The sequence below is a fragment of the Hyalella azteca genome, unplaced genomic scaffold (genome assembly GCF_000764305.2).
Source record: "Hyalella azteca isolate HAZT.00-mixed unplaced genomic scaffold, Hazt_2.0.2 contig12465, whole genome shotgun sequence".
In the NCBI taxonomy this organism is placed as follows: Eukaryota; Metazoa; Arthropoda; class Malacostraca; order Amphipoda; family Hyalellidae; genus Hyalella; species Hyalella azteca.
The window spans coordinates 44959-61549 of record NW_025942423.1 but is presented as its reverse complement, the minus strand read 5'-3'; the positions used below and the strand labels follow the sequence as shown (position 1 = coordinate 61549).

At 40.0% G+C, this 16591-nt stretch overlaps 1 protein-coding gene across 1 annotated transcript; it reads left to right on the top strand.

The window, feature by feature from the left end:
• Positions 1-3262: 3262 nt before the first annotated feature.
• On the top strand, positions 3263-15938 carry LOC108664983. The gene is made up of 8 exons (XM_018151693.2): positions 3263-3826; positions 6836-6981; positions 10241-10335; positions 10506-10557; positions 10889-11221; positions 12323-12417; positions 14788-14902; positions 15875-15938. The coding sequence occupies exons 1-8, from the start codon at positions 3307-3309 to the stop codon at positions 15935-15937; spliced, it is 1419 nt and encodes a 472-aa protein (XP_018007182.1). The 5' UTR covers positions 3263-3306; the 3' UTR covers position 15938.
• The last annotated feature ends 653 nt before the right edge of the window (positions 15939-16591 follow it).

Sequence of the window (16591 nt, the reverse complement as noted above, 5' to 3'; positions counted from 1 at the left end):
TTTGCGAGAAGTTCAGCCCTGGTCTACACTGCGCCAACTAAACCGTCACAACTGAATGTGACGAATAGATCTGCTTCTACTAGTGATAATCATTATCAATAATTGCATTTCAGATTCATAACGAATATGCTGGGAAAATATTTTAAGCGAAGAGTGCTCGTGTGAAAATTTTTACTTACCGGTATCGACAAATTATGAACCTCCAAAAGCAATGTCGACATTCCGAACCCCCAAAGAATTCATGTGTATTGCATTCATGCATAACTCCTAAACAGCTTGAAGAAAATTGAAACTTCGACAATATTGTCGAGATTTAGCTACTGGTAAGATATCGGTACAGGCCCTCAGAGCACGATATGTCTTATGTAATCTTATTAGCGAATTATTACCGGGTTGCCGGGGATGTTAAATCCTTGGTAAAATGCCGTTATCGTGAATTCAGGAACTACAAATCCACTTATACGAATCCTTTCATCTCAAATATCGTCGTTCAACATCGTTGCTCCCGGCATTCATTTTAAAAATTTCGAATATTCCGAATACTGCCTACCTGAATTTTACTAACGCGAATCGTTCCAACTTGAATCCCTTGATCCCGTAAACCATCATTCCGCATTTTGTCAACCCTGATTATAATGAAATCGATGAATGTTAATTAAAGAAAAACCCGTTAAAACTCAGCCGCTGCGCCCAACTTCGATCCGTACATCTAAGAAGTTAAGGAATTTGAACATGTAATTTTTGGATAAAATTCAAATTAACAGCAAAATACTATGTACAATGAGATCTGTGAAGATCGCGCTAATACGAATCCTTTCGGTAACTTTCAAACTATTTTAATGCTCATTTAAACAATACTCTTTTGATCACACATTTAACGTGCAAAACCTCCATTCGAAGTCTGTTTTGAACTGCACAAACGTTTGTTCTTTTAAGGAATTGAAATAAACCAAATAATTAATCAAATTTCAATTTTTCTTCCAACCCACTTGTTCCCAGTTTGCAATGCATTCTATTCCTAATCTGGAAAAGAATTCTAGATCCCGGTATCACGCGTCACAATACTGGTTTGTTGAATACGCGCTAAAACAGTTTCTTTATAATAACAGTAAGTACAAGGCTTCAAACACACAAGCAAACACACAATAAAACAAACTTTCATAAATTTACATATAACAGATAAAAAGCGAATACCAACTGCCAAAACTTGAAGTCGTTTGCTTGCAGTCTCTTCCTGCAACTAGACCAGTCTTGTGGGTCATAAGTTCCTCAAGAACCATTCAAAATGTATTATCAAGCCAATCAGTTTATGTACTATTATATATACCAGCTGTAGACTTCGGTACATAGACTTCAATTGATACCGTCCTACAACCCATGACAGTTTAGTGGTGTTTTATTGTTCAGTCTTTCCTCATTCCAATATTCACTCTCAATCCCCTTCAATTTCGCTTGCTTGCAAGCACACCAGAATCGTGATAGCATCAAATATTTCGGTAATTTTAACGAGAAGGCAGTTCTCAGGTTCTTCTTATAAGAATCATGCTTCACATAACCAACACGTGGTGTCAAAAATCTGAGTAATTAGAAATCCTTTCGTTTACTTGAAATTAACAGTGATGAAATCAACCTCAATTATACATTCAACAACTTGTCTTTCCCTATCGTTGCGGCTTAACGTTTGCTTGCTTATATCGTCAGCTCGCGGGATAAGAAATTACTGTTAAGGTCATTAACTACCCTGTTCCTCTGAGAACACTTTGATATATACATGTTTAATGGCAGATTTGCATAATTTCCACAAAGAAAAATAACTGAAATGGATGAAAATGTTAGGTGGAAAATTCTCATTGGTGTTCTAGTTAATTTTTTTTTCATTTGTGAAGCTCAGTTTTAATTCAAGCCTTATTAATTATCGAACATTCAACTTCGACTCAATCTCGAGCGTATAAATATAAGTTTATATGTCGTGTCGGAATCGCAGAATTGACGATTCTATGGAATCGGTAGCCAGTTTACCGAATCTATAGAATCAGCATTTTGTTGCCGATTCAGAAAATCGGGCGTTAGGGTAAGTTCGGTCAAGTTCTTTTATATTTACAAATTGAAGAAAGAACTTGGCTAACTGACCTAAACACAGATTCCTATAGTATAGGAATGCTGATTCTATAGATTCGTCAAACTGGCTGCAGCCGATTCCATAAAATCGACAATTCCACGATTTCGACACGACATATATATTCTCGTTCTGCACCACAGCTAGTAAGCTCGAGCGATAAGATTTTGACGCGAATAATAAATGAGCGCATACTGTATTTACAATATTTTGTGTGAAAATTTCTTCTGCTCTATCGCTGCACACTGAATTTCACCAAACAAAAATAGAGAGTATAGGTCCGTACAACCCTTCATCGTAACGCAATGCGGTGAAGTAAGCGTGAAATCACGGTCATCGAAAGCCCGGTTGGAAGCTGTTTAGTTCTCACGTGAAACATCGCTTTTCTTCAATTTGTTGGTTTCGTTCAATTTGTATTAATTCAAATTAGTGGAAATCTTGAAATTCGTATAAATACAAATCTTCAGCTGTGGTGGGTGTCAATCTGGCGTCTCATTATATTCTTATAATATATTATAAGATTAGATCATCTATAATTGAGACGTAATATTCACTTGACGTTCTAGATGTTGCACAAATACCCAGCCCTCTAAAGCAGTAGGTACTATTATAATGTCATTCAGTCATTTTTACCTTCCATCATGAGTTCACGCGGGATAGAATTCGTGGAATTGAATAGCATCAACAACTCCACGCCGACGGCTGGTGCAGAAAAGTTTATCTGTGGAAAACACGTTCGTACATCCATTATAATAAGTCGTGTCCATTTTCCTGCTTACTTATATATATATATAATATTTGACCTTTGACTATTGGGTCAGTCGATCAGCTCTAATACATGGTGGTGATTTAAACGTACATATTTTTCTTTGGTAAATGTTTTCTCTCGGAGTAGACTTCAAGATCAAGTCCTTCAGGATCCTACGTTGCGTCAGTTTGCCTAGAAGGTATCTCTGCTTGACGACACACATACACCGCCAGCTTCTTTTAATTTAATGTCGCACTTGGCCATGATCGAACATAAGTTGTGAAACCTAATAAACTTTTTTTACCACTGGCATGTATGCTGTTACATGTTCGGAGTACCAACGAGATCGTGCTGGCTGCATTATTTATATCGAAGTTTTGTCGGCACCGACGAGACACTTTCACTGCAGCTTCAGTCTGTTGCTAACGTTGCTCCTTTCAACATGCTTCACATTCGGCATCCCTTAATAATATTCTGCTGCGCTGTCCTCCTCCACGTTCACTCGTTCCAACTTCGAAACAGTTTCCCCGCTAAATATAAGTTGCACGAGAGTAAACTGCGTCTGCCACGTTCTGCGAATAAATTCGAGTCGCTGAAGCGCAGTGAGAGAGAACAACGGCTCATTGAGCTGGGCGCTATCACTGCAGGGATTGCCACAGACTCTCCTAGGGAAATCCGAGCACATGAAGGAGACACTGTTTATCTGCCATGTAGAGTGCCTCATTTGGGCACCCACAGCGTCACTTGGGCAACAAGTGGCATGATATTATCCGTGGATACGATGTTGGTGGATGCCAGGCCTCGGATGGCCGTATCGCACGACGGCGATATGTGGAGGCTCGTCATCAAAAACGCGCAGGAGTCGGACGCCGGCGAATACACCTGTAGCGTAACCTCCATACCGCCCCAACACCGGAACATCACCCTCTACGTGCTACCTGCATCATCATCCATCACTCACGGTACGCTTTCTTTCATATGCAGTTCTTACGGTAAGATTTCTTTCTCTCAGTTTCTAGGTTTGTTTTGAGTGCATACCTGACAATCTGAAAAGTAAGTCAACTTGAGCAGAATTCAAAATCCAATTGAGAATGAATTCTACTCAATCGAGCAGAATTCAAAATCCCTAGAATGACTGCATATCGTGAATACAGGCGTCAACATATGATTAATTTATCCAGTTTTCTCATGAAGTCTGCTGGAGGCCTGCTGTACACCATACCCTCCCATTATTTGAGTTGCAGACAAATTCATCACTATCTGATTGTTACAGGCAAAGTATTTGACAAAGGAAATTTTTCTCATGAAAGCAGCAATGCATTGTCAGAAAAAAAGAGGCTTCGTTCCGACCCATTTCCAGATAGTAAGCTGACAGCAGTTAAACATAACGCATTTTCGGACTGAGTTCAGCATGAGCTGAAAATTTTAGCGAATTTTAGTTTTACCGACGCAAAAACGCCATGATTGAGTCGTTGTCTTTTTCTGTATTTTTTAATTCCCTATGGCCCACTGCAATTCGGCATCGTCAGTTTCTTATGCCTCACTGCAATCCGTAAGCTTAAATTTCTTGTGGCTCACTGAAATTCGACTGCTGCAATTCGCTGTGGCTCAATGCAATTCATTCGCTTCAATTTATTTTGGCTCATTGTAATTCGTCCGCTAGAGTTTTCGACACATTGGATCGGAAGAGTATTTAATTAAGGTCATATATAGAATAAAAACCGCTCGAGTGTGATTTATCGTATTCAACACGAGGGCAAAAATTATTGTATTCGTTATGAAAAAATTAAATTGTTTCCGTGACGATGCAAAAGCTAGACCTCTCCAAGTCAATTTGAGTAGACATACGACAACTTAATATAAACTAAAACATATTTACAACAAAATTAAGAAACCTAGCCCAGGCAAATCTTCCGTGTCTTGGCAACAAAATAAGATTTGCAATTAAAATACGTCAGCTAATATATATCCGGATTTAAAGCATAAACTAATTCTGTCGTTTACAGACATTGACTCTAAGTTCCCGGCTATTGTAGATTTTCGATGAACGCCAGAGACGGATGCCGTGAGAATTCAGCCTTCAATTAGTCGTGTGTTTTACTATTGTCGTCAGAATTGCCGAGCACGAACCCCCCACCCACCTTGGTTTGATCACGAATGCTCTTGCCATCCCGGCCAAGTTTCGACGTTTGTCTTCATATAAGATGAAGTTGAGACATGACTGAGCACCGCCAGTTAGAGTGATGTCTATTAATGATACGCGAAGAAACTGAGGGACAGTTTTCTCAGTAGATATTGCACTCTACAGAAAGAGATAAGAGATTGAATTCAGGAGAATGGTTCTTCCAGAAAAGAAATTCATCTGAATTAATCGCCTTATCAGTTATAAGGCTGCTTACAGTCTGCCGGACAGTGTTTAAAGAAGGATAAAACATATGCGGAAGTTTCCTACACCCTGTATAAACGAGGTTTACCGTCTTTATGAGGAAGTCTCATGATATAATTAATTTCATTTATTTGGAGAGGTGGACTGCATAGCAGTCTGCATGATAACTGAGTCCGTATGACAACATAAGAAAATTCTCATCTGCGAGTAAGAGGACTGCAGTCTGCATGATAAGACGAATTCTAGGTGCGTTGTCAGCGAGGTAGTTGGCTGCTGTCTGCATGCCAATGTCTTGCCTTGACCCACTAGGAGTATCAGGGCCACAAGACAGCCAAGGCTCCATGGGGCATCTTTAAAAACACCATTTTATCTTTGCATGAGTTAAATAAATAATACGGGACCACCTTTAATTCGATTCAGAAAGTTTTACACGTTGCCTTCTCAGACGGACGTTGCTTACGTAGGAACCGTTCAATATTTTGAATTATCTACATTGAAGAAATTGTCATCTGAATTCTGTTAATCATCGCAACAATCTTCGACAAACAGAAAAATCCCAATGAAAATTCATAACCACATCACGCCGGTTAGGAGCGAGTAAGAAACACAAATGAACCGTCTGTGAGCCAACCACCGCTATAACCGTCTTAATTAAAAAAGATTAAACTTAACAATACAAGTAGCATTCCTGCCGTTTCCCTTCTTTGAACACTGGGACAAATGAATGTAAGTGGCATAATAGTGATAATACCCTGATCATCAGGGTCCCTAATGTTAATTTTATTGCCGACCAGATAATTTAATATGCTTTTAATTCATTGTGCGTATACAGTGAATACGGGTGGTTTGCTTCACAAATAAGTAGTGTGATATTTGTAATCTCGTCATCGTTTGACTATCGGACATAAATAATCAATAAAGGATGGTCAAGCACCTCCAATCCAGTTTTTCGGATATTGCCATGACTGCTACGGAATTGAAAATCTTGATAACAAGAAACTTATTCACGATTTAAATGTATTAATTTTGATTATCTTCACTGTACCTATAGTTGCTGAGTATCCGCTTACTTATGTCATTTATTCAGACTTGTGTTGATTATAAGTGATATTATGTAAACACACTGGTTTGCTATAAATGCACACTCTCTAAAACCGTACATGATCGAAAGTCAAAACTATTGCCTCCCACACGGCTTGAAACAATCACAATGCAGACTTATACCGTCCCAATGATGGTTTATTTTAACGGCTGTAAAATAAGTGTGAACATTTAAGCTCATCATTGAGCCGTAATGGATGTAGATGGCGCAGGTTTCACTCACTTTCAACACGTCGGTGGAAAGCGCATTCTGACGCAGTCACCAGTCAGACTACAAGGCTACAGACACACTAAGAACAAAGCAAAGAACAATTCATGACAAAATCCGAAAAACTGGATTAGAGGTGCTTGACCATCATTTATTGATTATTTATGACCGATAGTCAAACGCGCTGATAAACTCATACACTTGTGGATGGATGCATTGCAAACATTCTAAACCTGAGTTGTATTCCTAGTAGTGAATGCAATAACGTCTCCATAGATCCGCACGACACAACTCTGAGCGGCATACGTGCCAACCTGTCGCTCGTGTGGACAGAGCTGCGCGACATCAGAGAACAGATAACGAGCATCCAGCGTTCCTTATCGGGACGACCCGGCACACATCCAGCGTCCGAGCACCACCAGGTACGTACAATGAATCCCTACACTTAGCGCATATTCATAACGGTTCTAAAACCTGTTTAAAATACGGCCTTAAAATTCTAATTGCTTGTCTTTGGTGCGTCTGTTGTGAATGGAAGACTCCCTACAATACAGGGTCCGCCATATTTATGGCAACGCATGTTTTTTTTTGTTATTTCTCAATGAAACAAACAGGTGCATTGTTTTTTTATTGGATCAGCTAGTAGCCAAGAATTATCTAAACAATTCTCTGACATATTATTCAATATGACCACCCTTATTTTTAATGACGGCCTCCAATCTACGCGGCAAAGCTTCACAGGAGACACACAGCATTTCTTGAGGGATCAAGTCCCATTCTCGTGTCAATTTAGACTTCAAATTATCCAAAGAATCGTGAAGTTTTCTGCAGACCCTACTCTTTAAAGTAGCCCACATATATAAGTCGAGAAGATTCAAGTCAGGGCTTTTGAGGGCCATTTATTTTTGCTAATGAACGCTGGGATGTGACCCTGAATCCAGTTTTGGGTCATGTTTGAGCCATGTGATGGGGCAGAGTCTTGTTGAAAACTCCATGGTGAGCCGTTGAAGTGTTTACGGACCCAAGGTAACAACACAGCTTCCAAAATGTCCGAAATGTATCGCTGACTGTTCAATTTCACTCCTGAGGGGGCAAAAACGAATGGGGACCTCCCAGTGGCGGTTACCGCGGCCCAAACCATCACGGACATGGGATTTTGACGTCGTGTTGCTGTTCTGGTTGCCACAGATCCATCCCGACTCCAAACTCTGTCATTTTGAAGGTTAACGCTTTGTTCAATGTCAAATTTTTTCTCGTCACTGAACACCAAGTTGGCAGCGTGCCATTCCCAATGAGATCCAGAATGTGCTGGCATCTCTCGAGCCTCAATCGTTCATGACGGTCTGTTAGTTCATGCCTTGTTTGCATCTTGTAAGGGGAGGTTTTGAGGTCATCTTTGAGGACTCTACGCATTGATGTCTGACTGACTCTTGCTTCTGCAGCCAATTTTGCAGCTGAGCGACGAGGGTTTATCCCCAACTTCTCCCTTGTGTTTTTGACCAATTGTTTTGTTTGGACACTCCGTTTCCTTCCTTGACCAGGTCGATTGCATGTTTCACCAGTTTCCTTAAATGTTTTTACCACTTTCCGCTCAGTTTCACGACGAATTTGGAGCTTTTTTGCAATGACTGATTTACTCTCGCCCTTTTCATGAAGGGTTACAATTGCATTTCTATCAACTGCCATAAGTAATAGTAAATTTAGACATCTTAGACTTCTGCAAAATAAAATAGATGAATTAATAGATGATATTAAGCTTCATTATAAAAGAAAAGTCTCGTAGAAACCAATTTATTTTATATAACAAACATCCGTTGCCATAAATATGGCGGATCCTGTATTATTACGCCTACAACAATAAGGATTTAATTGCAGGTATTTGATCATAACATCCTAATTTGAAAAATTGGAAGCAATGGCTCCACAGAAATGCCACTGCGAACTGTTCTTAATCTTCTTCCCCATACTGAGCACGTGAACCTCATATTACAAATGCTGTCAGGTTCCTTATGGCCGTAATATTGAGGCAAGGTTTGATTCGAGCGAAGCCCTTATTGCATGGAGTATGACAGGAGAAATAGAACGCGCTCGTAGTTATCAATAATCAAGTCGAGTCATCCATCTGATAACACTTAAGAAAGACTCATAATTCAGCATATCGCAGATTTACACTGGCAAAGAAAACGCCACGTAAATTCACCCCACCTACGATGAATTTAATTCATAAATTCACCATATGCAAATCTTAAATTAATTCCTTGAAGATATGGTAAATTTACGTATAGTTTTCTTTGCGTTCAAATTAGTTTTGAACTTTCGGTTAAGCAGACTGATGCTATAAATTTCTAACTAAAAGATGAACTTATTTTCTTCGAAAACAAGTATATATTTTTTGCCCTGAGATACGCGAAAATTCGATTAATTTTAATATCAAATTTCACATATAAATCACATATATCACATCAAGTTTTTTTCTTTTCGCTTCATCGTAAATTTTTTTTAGTGTCTCACGAACTTTTTGGCACCTGAACATAGTCACAGAACGGATTAGTCTAGTCACTCTAGTGTATGCAGCTATTGACAATTAAACACTCTAGTGTATGCAGTAATTGACAATTTAACACTCTAGTGCTTGCAGCTATTGACAATTTAACACTCTAGTGTATGCAGCTATTGACAATTTAACACTCTAGTGATTGCAGCTATTGACAATTTAACACTCTAGTGTATGCAGCTATTGACAATTTAACACTCTAGTGTATTCAGCTATTGACAATTTAACACTCTAGTGTATGAAGCTATTGACAATTTAACACTCTAGTGTATTCAGCTATTGAGAATTTAACACTCTAGTGCATGCAGCTATTAACAATTTAACACTCTAGTGCATGCAGCTATTGACAATTTAACACTATAGTGCATGCAGCTATCGACAATTTAAACTTGCTAGCCCTTTAACACCAACAGCCAGGAGGGTAAGGGGGTAAGGAGGGTAAGGAGGCTGTCCCTCTACCCCTAATTAAGGATAGACGTGGCCTATGTCACTTCACGCGAGCTGATTTATGAGCGTGAAGGAAGGCGTCGCATGAACGGTACGACACGTGTAACATGCTCAGAACAAAGTAGTACGATTCAGTAGTGATGAAAAAGTATTTTGTTATAAAATTTTTACAAAATGGAGGGTGATTCAAATATGACTTTAATACCGATCAATAGAGAATTAATAGTACTACTTCCTTATGTCTCAAAAATTTAGGTAAGTGGCATCACTCGCATGTATGATGAACATCGATGTACAACATTTTTCTCTATGATAACTGATGTTATACAATATTTACATACATTTTGTAACTGGAGGGAAAATGTAAATAAATTGCTGAATAAGCATTAAAAAAATTTTGATTGATATTTTATTTACGAGCGGAGTTGTAATGACTATACGTAGTGATAGAATCTCATGGGGATTCAGCCAAGCCTGCCTGAGGGCTCGCGGTTCTCAATCGGAGCCATAAGAGAATAGTAAGGTTACTCCGGTACTGGCTGGGTGAGGAGCTGATGCATCACAGGCCTTGCAATAGGCATTTGAATTAAGAATGAGAATAATATTTTAAGCCTGGCATAATATATCTGTGGACATGTTATTTTAGAAAATTTGTTGCCCGAATATTGTTTTCTTTGCAGTCAAGTTCACCGGACACTCCTGACGAGCGCCTGCTTCCTTTCCCCCACCGAGAGTCATTCCATCCCTACAACGAGCAGCAGGCGTTTGCTCACAGGTGTGCCAGTGCTCTATCTCATTGCTAGCATTGATGTCTCGTAGCCATGAGATAAGTTCAATGAAACCTCATCATTGGGCCGTTCAATCAAACCGTTTGCTCATAAAGTTTCTGTTTTATTGCAAAGATAACTTAATTTTTGTAGATTTCATTTTGTTCGTTTGTTGCAGTCAACGCGAAGCTGCTGTGGTCTTCGACGAATATCGCAACACCATAGAAATTGTGAGCTTCATTTTATATTTTGTTTTAGAAATAGGTAGAAGAAATTTTTTACCACATTAGGTAGAAAATTGTGAGATTTCTTATGGCCACAAACTGTGTGGTCCTGCTACTGAAAATTTGACATAAATTTTGATTTTAACGTAACGTTGAATATTGATCAAAATATCAATCAACATGTTTATACCAAAAGCATCCAAAAAATCCGCCACTAAAACCTGAAAGCTGCGTTTCTTGCAGGAAATTATTTTTAACCGCGTTAATTTTTACTTATTATTGTACTTTTTCGTTATCACTTTTGATAAAAGGTTGTGCTCTGGAAAATTTTTTCCAGGCGAGTGATGACACAGAAAACCCGGAGGCAGCAGTAGACAACGATGGAACCGAACACGACGCCTCGCAACAGCCACCCTATGACGACAGCCCTCTCGCTCTCTCCCGTCTTCGGCCTGTTGGCCATCGTCACCGCAACTCACGACGAGGAGGACCACGTCGCCGCCATCAGAGGCCTCGTCCCCAGTTCGTCACGGCAACGTGTCATTTGAAACCCGATGACACAAGTTCTGCTGAGTCACGCGTGACCGGGACCATCAGCCTGTCCCAGCCCGCAGACCTGAGTGAAGGCGTCACGATAGATGTTCGCATCTCGGGGCTTGACGACAGTGCGGTGAGAAACGCTACTCAAGTCTCCCGATGAAAGCTATTCATCAGTGAGTACTTGTTGTTACCTTGATTATTTTCAGCTTATAGCAAAGCGAATAAATTTCCTTGTTAATTATAATAGTGAGGTAATTTTCCATCAAACTGGTGTACCTCGAACCATTCTCATATTATATAAGAATTCGTCCGCAAAAAAAGGTCAAATTTATGTTTGGATAGTCAACCGTTGCTTAGTGGTCGTCCTCGCAATTGAACTTGGAATTCTATTTCTAGAATTAGCCATTAGAAGATTTGATAATAATAACCGATAGTAATTTTGGGCTACTTGCCTCGTATAGCGGTGCTAGCTTCCACAACTATCGGAGAGATTAGCGGCGCATGCATGAACACAATAATCCGAGTTTCATGTGCTGATAAGCAGCTACTGGCTTGTAATACTTAATCATCCGCATTTACGTAGTATGCGTAGCTATGATGATGCTCAGTCCACTTATGAAATAGAGTCGAAGATGCTCACAAGTTATCGCTCTTTCCTACCTAGTCTTGAACCCATATTCTATATTGATTGACAATGTTTTTCACTTTCACAGCTGGAGTAACAACAATATTACCAACTGCTTCATCAAAGGCTTCCTAAAACTCACTATCATTGTCACATTCCATATTCTTTCATCGAGCGCAGACTTCTCTAGACTGCTTAATTTGACGACGCACTGTCGTGTTATAAAATAAAAATACACCGTTAGCTAAAACTAGCCTAAAACTAGATGCGGATAATATTAGCCGCTACTATAAACGGCTAGTATTATACTCGTGTACAGGTATCTCTTGGCATAAAATTACTAATTGTGGGTTCTTCTCATCTCGTATTTACCTCTTCGGGATGGTCGGGTTGAATGAGTTGCGCATCAGCGCTCACGATCCGCGAGTGGATCGTGCGCGAATCTGGAAACTCTGATCTGCGTCTTAATTGCCACCCATCACCAGAATTCAGACAATGATAATAATAATTGCCATTTATCATTATCATTGATCGTCACTGATTATAATTATAATCAGAAATTAGAGACAAATTATATTTCATCTAAAATTTTCATCTGGGTTGCAGGCCGATGTGCTGCAGCTCAGTCTCCACAGATACGCTGCCCCTGAAGGTAGCTGTAGCAGAGTTGGGCCAACATTTTCTCCCTCGCAACTTTCAAGGTAAGAATTTTATAAAATTGTAGCCTGGGTCGTAAATGTCATTTGTAAGTTTGTTACAAACAACAATCCGGCAAAAAAATTGTTGGCCGGCAAAAAATTCAATTCTCTTGTCCACTGTCCAAAAATCCAATTCAATTCCACTGACAGTGACAATGCCGTTCATCGGTTGTTCGGTTTCATAAACAGTAATGTACTAAGTGAATGCAACCCTACGTCAGATCCAAGACATTAATCAATAATTCTATGGCAAGTATTAGCTAACAGTAAAGTTCAAATAAAGACCAGAACCATTTTCCAGACACAATAACATCGTATATTGCTCTGAATTCATTGAATTTATTCGCAGCGAAGTCCTGCTACCCAGCCAAAATGTTTGCGTGTTTCTGATGCCAATAAATGAGTGATCGACGGTCATGTACAATTCACATATAAACTTTGACGGACATACTTTTTCCCTAGATTTTTTGCCCCAAAGGGAAATTTAATCACCTGTCCCATTAAGGGGAGCGTCTGGCCAAAAATTTTGGATTTGGCTTCTCCGGTTTTTAGTCTCATCTTAAAGCTTACATTCTGACCTATCCAACGGTACCATAACCATTTCTGTAAGTTGATTTATGCGTTCACGACAGATCGCGAATGGGTTAGGGGTGGTGGAGTTTCATCACAATTAAGATGGGGAAAATTTGCGGCCGAGTACTTAAATAGCCGGGCTGAACACGCTGCTCTTTAGATACCCGGCTGCTGTCGTACGGGGTGCTCATGCAGTCGTTCCCACCATCCTTCACTGAATTTAAGCTCCACTGCTCCAGTAATGTATAGTCTTGCATCCTTGCCACCTTGAATGCCTATTTCGAGGCGCTCGGGACTTTGTCGCGCTCTACTGAACATTCACACTTATTGTCACTGCAAACCTATCTCCTCCTAGAGTTTTTAAGCTACAGCGATGAGAAATATATCGTTCGATTCGCAAATAAAAGATCTAGAAATTTTGTTAAAGTTTTAATTCTATGTAGGAAAATAGAGGGGAGTGGGGGCGAAAATTGAGAAATTTCCGAAAAAATTTACAAAAAATGCTTCTCCACCCATAAAAATTAGAATTTCGAAAAACTGAATGAACAATCGATAGATATGGTCTTTACTCATCGAATGATATGCGTCTTGATGTTGTAGCTCGAAAATCCTAGGACCCTAGAATTTTCCTAGGGCCTTAGAAATCCTAGAATCCTAGGACCCTAGGGGTACCCTAGGTACCCCTTTTTATGACCGGTTTCCAAGAATTTCACGTTTTATTTCATTTATTCGAAAAATTGGCATAAATAAAAGCTGTCTATTTTTTGGTTTTACACATGTGTACCAAGTTTCAAAGTGATCCGTCTGTAAATAGCCGAGATAAAATTTTGGCCAGACGCTCCCCTTAAGAGTGCAGCTTAGGCTTTTCTGACTCGACGCCGCAGAGAAATTGTCCGTCACAATTTCCACCACTAACGCTCGTTAATCACGCCTGGATTCTTACGAAACGGTCATCCCTTTTGATAAAAGTCCGGAAATCTCAGAAGCTTCATTGGATACCCACTACTTGTTTTTTTCACTCACATCAAGGCCTTTGAAGCAAAGGCGGTAGGTAACTTGCGTAAGTCCAAAGCCCTGGTGAGTACAAACTATGTAGGATTATACAAAAGTACATCATTGTCACCTATGCGCTCACCAATCCTGATCTACGAAGCTCCTTTCTGGCACATGTCGCCAGAAAGGCGACATGTGCCAGAAAGGCCGAGAGCAGAAAGGCGACTATTTCTGCTCTCGGTTTAAAGCCGGCCAATGGATGCCTCCAACAGACTTCAATCGACCAAATACAGCGACAGGCGTACCAAAGTACCGACATCCCCTCCCTGCCCACCTGGGCATTCTGTACCCACACCTCATTAATACCGTCTGCAAGCCTCTTAATTTTTTCCCTCCCCTCGTTTCTGCTCCACCTCCAAGACACATCCATCAATGCTACTCTACTATACAGCTTTAGTCATCTCTTTCCTCATTTCCACTGCAGTTCCCTAACCCCTTCTATATCTAAGATAGGAGTGTGCTCCAAGCTGAGTGCTGAGACCGTTCCAGTCAATTCAGTACTTATTTACCTGCTCTTATTTCCCCATGACTATCAATGTTTAATTGTTGACCAACCATCTTGCCTTCGCCCATCTCCTCCTCATCCTATTACTTCCTTCGGCCAGCACCTGACCACACGCTCGCCTCTCCGTCGGCGCGAGAAACAACAACTTGTTGAATGTTATTTTACTATACTATATTTTTTATACTCTATACTATATTTTCCTCTTGTATTTGTGTGTAATTTTTCTTTGTATGGTCTTACAGAGGGACGGTGGAACTGAGGAACATGGAAGTCGTGTCTGGCGAGAGCACTACGCGCAAGCTCTTCCAGCACGTCGTTCTCTACGGCTACAACGGCATCGTCGGACGCAGCTTCGTGGTCAGTCTGACAGCTAAGCCGTGTTGTATCCTGATCTTGTAATATCATAACTGTTCGTTTTAATCGTTCGTCTGAACGATCTTGAACTCAGGTCTCAATTAGTAACCGTATTTGTTTATGGTCCTGGAGCAGGCTAGGTTGAAATAGTAGTACTACCTTCATCTCATAGTATCTTCAATAGTTTCCGATATTTTTATCACTTATCTGTTAACCATCTGTCCAGGTCAGCCAATAATTTCAGAAAATTATAAATATCAATAATAGATCATCATTTATTTCGTACAGTAAATTTACTGATTAAACAATCACGCATTGCGGTTATTGCTACTGCCGAAAAGAGAAACAATGCGTTGTGTTGTGTGGCAAATGTTGGCAATGCGTTGGCGCTCCGAGTATGAACGCGTTCAAGAATAGACTAGATAAAGCTATGGAAAAATATATGTCAGATTTGAATGCCTAGCACCATATCGAACCTGGTGGAAGTTTATTAGCTATTTCAAACTATCGTCAGTCATGATAAGATCCGGTCAAATCACATGATTTTCGATCTTCTGTGAACAAGGCACGAAAAGTGAAAGAATCGGCGACGGGCCACATCAGGCCTACACTTCAGCGCCGAGATCACTATGTTATTTTATGTTATGTTATGTTATGTTATGTTATGTTATGTTATGTTATGTTATTTTATGTTATGTTATTTTATGTTATGTTATGTTATGTTATGTTATTTTATGTTATGTTATGTTATTTTATGTTATGTTATGTTATTTTATGTTATGTTATGTTATGTTATGTTATGTTATGTTATGTTATGTTATGTTACTGTCTCTTATACACATCTAGATGTGTATAAGAGACAGATGTTATGTTATGTTATGTTATGTTATGTTATGTTATGTTATGTTATGTTATGTTATGTTATGTTATGTTATGTTATGTTATGTTATGTTATTTTATGTTAAATGTGTGCAGTTGTCCACTGCAGCCGAGGACGTGACAGAGGAAGGTGATGGCGCTGGTAAGCGTCACGCCTAGCTTTACCTAGTCACCACACAGCATCTCCTAGTCACCACACAACATCACCTAGTCACCACACAGCATCACCTAGTCACCACACAGCATCACCTAGTCACCACACACCAACACCAAGTCACCACACAGCATCACCTAGTCACCACACAGCATAACCTAGTCACCACACAGCATCACCTATTCACCACACAGCAACACCTAGTCACAACACAGCATCACCTAGTCACCACACAGCATCACCTATAGTCACCACACAGCAACACCTAGTCACCACGCTGAGTCTGATTCAGTCGTCCGCCGTGTTGTTGGTGGTCAATGGTTGACATAATAACTCCTCGTCGACGACATAATAACCTCCTCAACATAATAACTCCTCGTCGACATAATAACGCCTCGTCGACGCCTTCCAGTGAAGCAAATCAGGGCCAAATGCACAAATAAACTGCGATGTGCAAGTCAATAAACATGCTGTCATGACCACGGGGTGAAACAGGACCTCATATCCCCCGCAACGAAAAGAAATGTTGTGTTGCCCGTAGCACATGAGATCAGTGGGGTAGCTAGATGGCACTGAGCGACATGAAATGGATTTTGCTCTGCCATTATATGCTAGAATAGCAATGCTTAGCGGCTTTCTTTCGCAGGTCATACCAAATT

Coding starts and splice junctions, on each gene's coding strand:
- LOC108664983 (XM_018151693.2), top strand. CDS start 3,307: ATGCTTCACATTCGGCATCCCTTAATAATATTCTGCTGCGCTGTCCTC. Junction 3,827..6,835: donor ATCATCATCCATCACTCACG/GTACGCTTTCTT, acceptor ACGTCTCCATAG/ATCCGCACGACACAACTCTG. Junction 6,982..10,240: donor CAGCGTCCGAGCACCACCAG/GTACGTACAATG, acceptor TTTTCTTTGCAG/TCAAGTTCACCGGACACTCC.